Genomic DNA, 7,330 nt, shown 5'->3' with positions numbered 1-7,330 from the left:
CACACGACTAATCATCCAGTATCATTATTATTCTGTGTTTTTTCAGTTGTTCCCTTCAGTTTTCCTCCTTTTCCTCCTCGTCTCCGACTCAGCGTCATGTCACGTAAAAGTCGTTTTAGTTCCTGACCAATCAGCTGCTGAGATGAGATGACGGAGTTTGTGAAACTCCGTCAAACCTCCGGTAACTTCGGCTCATTAGAAAAAAATAAATACAACAAGAGGCCGATCAATAACCTCGATTAAAAAACACAGTCTTCACCTTTTTTTTTTTTGACTGTCGTTAGGAAGCGAACGTCCTGATTGGCTGGCTGGCTGGTTTGATCCTCCAGGCTCCAGTAGCTCCGACCATGGAAACTGTGAATTCCTGCGCTCGTCAGTGACAGTGAAGTATCCGTGAGGACGAGTCTCTGAGGGAGAGGGATGGAGGGATGGAGGGAAGAGGGATGGAGGGATGGAGGGATGAGGCTCCTACTGGTCCTGGTGGCTGAAGAAATCTCCAGAGGATCCGTTGGTTTCCGTCTCGGTCCGGTCGGAAGCTCGAGGCTCGGCCCCGTCGGAGTTCTCCTGGTTCCTCTGAGAACCTGCAGGAACACACAGGAGGTCAGCTCCGCACTTCCTGTTCACCTCAAACATCACAAACTGTGGAAACATCTCTGCTTCTGTCACCAAGAGGAACCTGTTCACAGTTGTTTGAAAAGTGATCTAATCAGATTCTGGATCAGTAGCCATGTTTCCATCCAAAGTGATTCCAATTACTGGGAAATGCGCATTAAAAGAAATTCGAATCGGGTGTGTTTCCATCTACGGACTTTGCCCCCTCTCCCCCCCCCCGGACGGACTGACGGTCTGATTTGAACACATTAGCACGATTTAGCACATATGTTTATTACCTTCATAACGCGACCTGTCCGTGTGTGTGTGTGTGAGAGAGAGAGAGAGAGAGAGAGAGACTTTATTAATGATAAACGCTGGATGCGCTGGTTGATAAGTTTGGTTTTTACTGAGGAGGAACTATGAAGAACTGTGCAGTAACATCATTATGAAGGTGTGTGGGGGCTTTTATTTTGCTGTGGCGGTGCAGAAACCCTGATGTTGTCTTGTGAGTGAACTGCAACACGGGAGCAGACGGGGTGAAAGTGGCTACGTCACTTAATTCGAATCATCAACCAACACCGGCCATAGCAGCGTATTTCAGTTTCAGTTTGTGCAAATCAGGGAATTTTAATTTGAATCACGGCGTTTCCATCATCATTTTCCGATGCGATACATCTAGATGATCTAAACAGCTGATGGAAACGCACCTATAGATAGATAGATGGATATACTTTATTGATCCCAAGCTGGGAAATTACAGAATTGGATTGGATTGGATCAAGTCTTGAAAATGTGTTGTTTCAAAACTTAAACCAGATCCTGAGATCAGATCATAGACTGTAAACAGAATGGACGTAGCACCGTGATGTCACCCGTTGGTTTGGGGGAGTCTGTTTTGTGCCTCTACTACGGGGGTTTGAACTGCACCGCCCTCTTGGATTTTAGGTGGAGTCTACTTTCCATTTTTGGAGCGGTGCGGCGGTTAGCCAGCTGAGAACCCGCCCACTGAACTCGGAGCAACCAATTAACGGCCGGTAAACTGTCTGTGAACCTGTCACTCAACGTAATTTATGCACGAATTTGAAGCGTAAACAACTAAAACGGTTGTGGTACAAAAAAATTCACCCCCTCCCCCCACAGTGTTGACGGAGGATGGAAACTATCGGTAGAGACCAAAAAAATAAAAGGCACCAGGCTGTAAATAGGTTTCTTTAAGCTGTAAAGTCTAAAGGCTATTTTAACATGGGGGTCAATGGAGAGTTGCTCCCTTCTGGAGCCAGCTCCCAGAGGAAGAAAGTAGAGCGTCACTGTGAAGTGGAAGGAAAACGATTCATGGCTCATATGAATAATAATCAAATCAAATAAATAAAGTGTGAAGCCAATTTCTTTTGGAAATAATAATCGCAACAAATCAAGAAAAAGTAGAAAAGAATAACAAAAAATGGGAAAAATGTAAGTTTGATTAATTATTGAGTAGTAAATAATTTAATCTGTGTATGTTTACATCCTGTCCTGTTTGGTCCTGCTTTGTTTTATTTTGTCATGTTTTGTTTTGTTCTGTTTTGTTTGTGTGATTTTGTCCATGGTGTTACATTGTATGTTTCTAAATTTGTATGTCATTGCCTGTTTCCAATAAATAAATAAAAATAAATAAAAAAAGCCTTTTGCATATACAAATAAACCCACATAGAGACATGTTTGTCCGTACCTGTCCTCCCCTCGGCGTTGGGGCTCTCTGGCTCTGCCGACGGCAGCTGCGCGGCTGAAGCCGGTGTGGGGGGTGATGGGTAATCAGGTGGAGTCTCGTTCTCGTCTCCTGATAGGCTCCTGGGGACGCCCGTTACCACGGCACCGGACAGACTGACCGGTCGCTTGGCGATGGGCAACTTCCTCTCTGAGAGACAGAAACGTTAAACTTTCAGCTTTTCCTTTGAGTTGGTCGATATTTATCCAATAACTGATTCATAATGATGATTGATAAACTGATTAAAAGGGATAGTTCAACATTTAGTCAAATTGGCCCATTGCCATAATCCCTATAGTCACAGCAGTAGGTTCGTTACCTTTAATTGTCGGTGCAAGCTGTTTTTAGAACGGCGGAGCAGAGCCGTGAGCTGCTCAGAGCTACGCTACGGAGGCTCATTATGGGATTTCTTGGTTTCCCTCATCAAACTCATCAAATACACAATCCAACAACTCCACAACGCTCTGGTGGACAAGTTGTGAGCTGCACATTCACCACGCTATGAGATAATAACACAACGTTACCACACAGAGTTGTTGTAGAGGGAAATTCAGAGACTGTTGATGAAAAACTGTCCCTGAAGGCAACGAGCATCAGTGGTTTTACATGAATTTCCCTCTAAAACAACTCTGTGTGGTAACGTTGTGTTATTATCTCATAGCGTGGTGAATGTGCAGGTCACAACTTGTCCACCAGAGCGTTGTGGAGTTGTTGGATTGTGTATTTGATGAGTTTGATGAGGGAAACCAAGAAATCCCATAATGAGCCTCCGTAGCGTAGCTCTGAGCAGCTCACGGCTCTGCTCCGCTGTTCTAAAAACAGCTTGCACCGACAATTAAAAGTAACGAACCAACTGCTATGACTAATCTATTAATGTGAGATCAATCAATCTGATCGGTGATCGTTGATCAGAGGAGCCAACACTCACTCTTCTTCTGGCCTTTGTACTGCTGAGACTTCTTCCTCTGTCTGGACGCCGCCGACTGAAGTTCTCTGGAACCTGAACGACATTAAAACATCGATGAGTCGGTTTCAACACGACTGAGACACGGCAGAAGAAACGAGCCAATGGGACGAGGCGGTGGCTCAGTGGGCGGAGCTTCAGCTTAGTGGTGTTTAGAGCACTGGAAATGAGAGTAACGACACCACCATTGACTCCCATGGTAAGGGTTTAAGGGTTTAAGGGTTTAAGGGTTTAAGGGTTTTGCCCCCTAGTGGCAGGATATGGGTATTGCAAAAGCGCCCAGAAAACCCATTCACTCCAATGTATGTGTGTTGCCCACATGTTGTAAATTGATGAAAACGGCCGTGTTTTTGTTTTTAGGTGTCTTGGTCATATCAAATTATACTTATAATTTGTTTATTACAAAATGTAGTAATTTTGTAATAAATTACAACTGTTTGTTTTTTTTGTTTTGTTTTACTCGCCTATGTGTTAAAGGGACAACGAGGAGTTTCTATTTGGTTATAAAAAGTCTGATATTAATGTGGATGAATCTCCGTTACCACTTGTTAATGGTCCATTTTAGATAAATCTATGGTTTTGTCTCTATGGTTATTTTGTTATTATTAGTGGTGGTGGAAATGCTGGGCGAGCCGACCAGCGTTTCTTTACTTTCGGTTTCGTGGCGAGTCATGAGAATAACGCCGCCGAATCTCCGTTTATGGTGGGAACTACGACGGTATGTGATCGTCTTCCAACCTCTGACTTTAATTCTTGATGAATGAAAACATGAGTCTGTCTTGCGCCGGTCAAAGAATTTCACGGTGCGGAGGCTCATAAATGTAGTGTGAAGACACTTCGCTTTTACAAAACTCCTCGTTGTCCCTTTAATATTTATCTGTAAAGGGTCCTCAATGATGCTATTAACGTGGGTGATCTATAAATGTCCTTAAATTATTGAAAACACCACACTGCTCATTCACCAACAATGCAGAGATGTCAGTTCTTGGGCGCTTTTGCAAAACCCATATTCCTCCACCAGGAGGCGCTGCCATTGGACCAATGCTGTCCTTACTCTCTCTTCCACTGCTCTAGTCTGACCTAACCTCTCTGCTCTCTGATTGGTCCACAGCATGTCAGTCTACCCTAACCTCTCTGCTCTCTGATTGGTCCACAGTGTAGCAGCGTGGTACCTTGGCTGAGTGCGGGCGGCTGCAGCTGGTAGCCGCTCAGCTGACACCAGCCCACCGGGTAGAGGTCGGGCGACTCGCAGTCCACCCACTGGTCGTACTCGTCCTCCCAGCCGTCGAAGTGTATCCGTAGCAACCGGTGCACGATGCGGGTCACCGTGGCGACGCACACCAGCCGGGGCTCCATCAGGTCCACGGCCTCCAGCTTCATCCCGGGACGGAAGCCGTGGTTAGGAACGTCCTGGAGGAAGACACCACATCCTCATCATCATCATCATCATCATCGTCATCATCATCCACATTATCATCGTCATTGTCATGGTTGCTATCGCATCACGTCATCATTATCGTCATTTAGAGTTGGGCGGTAATACGGTAATCTATCTTAAAGTTCTACAGGTATCTTAAAGTAGCAACAGTATCAGTTTCATTACCGTCATTAAAATAGTAAACATTACAGTGAACTCATACAGGAGCCTGATACCTTACTGTACCTACTAGATATAATTTACTTTACTGCCTAAATAATGAGTGTGTGTCCAGCAGCTATGTGTGTGTGGTTGAGTTTTCAGTTTTACTCCAGTAGTTTAATGTTTGTTTGATAAAGTCTATGGACAAGACGTCGTCATGTGACGGCTCAGAGAGAGAGAGGAGAATATGACAAGTCACTCATAGAGTGAGTTGGGTCCTGAAGAAAAACACAACTTCTGCAAAAACCTTGGCTGGATTTGTGCCGATGTGTTTTATTTCTTGAAGGTCAGATCCTCTAATGTTGAACTCATGTTATAAACATAAAGAGCAGCCAAACACCAAGCTGAAGAGAGAGGAACAGCTGAGACTCTGACAGCTGCAGGTGAACCGGCTGGAGAAGCAGCGCCGTCCACTTTTAGTTTTAAGCTATTTGTTGTTAATAGAAGTTGTTGATGTTGGTGGTGTTTGGTTTCTGAACGACATGTTGGTGACTCCGTCTGAGCCCGCAACAACATGATTCTTAATTGGCCACAGTGATACCGTATACCGCGGCAACGTGTATACCGCCCAACCCCATCGCCACTGTGGTCGTCGTCAATGTCATCATCATCGCCATGATCGCTATCGTCATCTTCATTATCATCGTCGTCGTCAATGTCATCATTATTGTCATCACGTCATCGTCATCATCATCACCTTCCTCCTCCTCCTCCTCCTCTCACCTTGTTGAACAGGTTGACCGGCGCCGCCACAGACTTGGTTTCCTTCAGATACTCAAACCACCTGAAGGGGAGGTTGCTGTAACCTAGGAGACGGGACACAGGTCGGGTCAGTCCTGTGTGTGTGTGTGTGTGTGTGTGTGTGTGTGTGTGTGTGTGTGTGTGTGTGTGTGTGTGTGCATGTGTGTGTGTGTGTGTGTGTGTGTGTGTATGTATGTGTGTGTGTGTGTGTGTGTGTGTGCGTGCGTGTGTGTGTGTGTGTGTGTGTGTGTGCGTGTGTATGTATGTGTGTGTGTGTGTGTGTGTGTGCATGTGTGTGTGTGTGTGCATGTGTGTGTGTGTGTGTGTGTGCATGTGTGTGTGTGTGTGTGTGTGTGTGTGTGTGTGTGTGTGTGTGTGCATGTGTGTGTGTGTGTGTGTGTGTGTATGTATGTGTGTGTGTGTGTGTGTGTGTGTGCGTGCGTGTGTGTGTGTGTGTGTGTGTGTGCATGTGTGTGTGTGTGTGTGTGTGTGTGTGTGTGTGTGTGTGTGTGTGCGTGTGTGTGTGCGTGTGTGTGTGTGTGTGTGTGTGTGTGTGCGTGTGTGTGTGCGTGTGTGTGTGTGTGTGTGTGTGTGCATGTGTGTGTGTGTGTGTGTGTGTGTGTGTGTGTGTGCGTGTGTGTGTGCGTGTGTGTGTGCGTGTGTGTGTGTGTGTGTGTGTGTGTGTGCGTGTGTGTGTGCGTGTGTGTGTGCGTGTGTGTGTGTGTGTGTGTGTGTGTGTGTGTGTGTGTGTGTATGTATGTGTGTGCGTGTGTGTGTGCGTGTGTGTGCGTGTGTGCGTGTGTGTGTGTGTGTGCGTGTGTGTGTGCGTGTGTGTGTGCGTGTGTGTGTGTGTGTGTGTGTGTGTGTGTGTGTGTGTGTGTGTGTGTGTGTGTGTGTGTGTGTGTTTGTTTATACGGTATAGACGGACAATACACCTGACTACGTGCCGACATTACGCGGACAGTAGGGGATTACACGGACTATGCCAATGTCCGCCTAAATCAAACAGTGTATCTTCACTCAGTAGCGTCTAAATAACATTTCCTCTCTTTTATTTTGAAAGTCCTTCTTAACCGCTTGACCTGATTTTGAGTGTATCACAGTGTATAGCACAGCACGCCCAGTGGACACAGCGGTATTGCCGTTTTTTACACATTTCTGATACACATGGTGAAATTTGGCGGGCTGCGCTGTGATTGGCTGGTTTACGCACGTGGTACGAGACGTCAATTCCAAGCTGCGTCAACACGACACGCCCCCTTTTTAAAGACCAGCAGGATGCCGACATCGGAGGATTACCAGGAAACCACAGGTAAGCATAATATTTATAAATACAGTGGCTTTGTGCTCGGTAAGTCTTTTTTACTAGAGCCATGGCCTCTGTACACAGTATTATGTTTTTGGTGAGGATGATTTTGCATTTTGTGTTGTAATTTTACAACACAAAAAGGGCACATTACCATGTACAGATGCTACGAATTAGCTTTAAAAAGCTAATTCGGCTAACGTAGCAAGTAGCGGCTAACGTGCTTGCTACGTTAGCCGAATTAGCTTAAAGCTAATTCGGCTAACCATAGCATCTGTACACAGTAATGTGCCCTTTTTGGCGTTCATTTAAGCAATATCACACGAGAGGGAGTCATGTTGT

At 45.6% G+C, this 7,330-nt stretch overlaps 1 protein-coding gene across 1 annotated transcript in view; it reads right to left on the bottom strand.

The window, feature by feature from the left end:
* Nucleotides 1-457: 457 nt before the first annotated feature.
* Nucleotides 458-7,330, bottom strand: part of LOC310989781 (MBT domain-containing protein 1-like) — a gene marked incomplete at its 5' end in the record, with an annotated part of 38,082 nt that continues 31,209 nt past the window's right edge. Inside the window, 5 exons of the mRNA XM_083976929.1 lie at nucleotides 458-581; nucleotides 2,303-2,488; nucleotides 3,267-3,338; nucleotides 4,475-4,712; nucleotides 5,665-5,747. Coding sequence (XP_083833055.1) covers nucleotides 469-581; nucleotides 2,303-2,488; nucleotides 3,267-3,338; nucleotides 4,475-4,712; nucleotides 5,665-5,747 — 692 coding nt within the window. The 3' untranslated portion in view covers nucleotides 458-468. The remainder of the gene's footprint in view (nucleotides 582-2,302; nucleotides 2,489-3,266; nucleotides 3,339-4,474; nucleotides 4,713-5,664; nucleotides 5,748-7,330) is intronic.

This window comes from Trachurus trachurus, assembly GCF_905171665.1.
Source record: "Trachurus trachurus genome assembly, chromosome: 8".
Lineage (NCBI taxonomy): Eukaryota > Metazoa > Chordata > Actinopteri > Carangiformes > Carangidae > Trachurus > Trachurus trachurus.
This window is presented reverse-complemented; position numbering and strand designations above follow the sequence as displayed.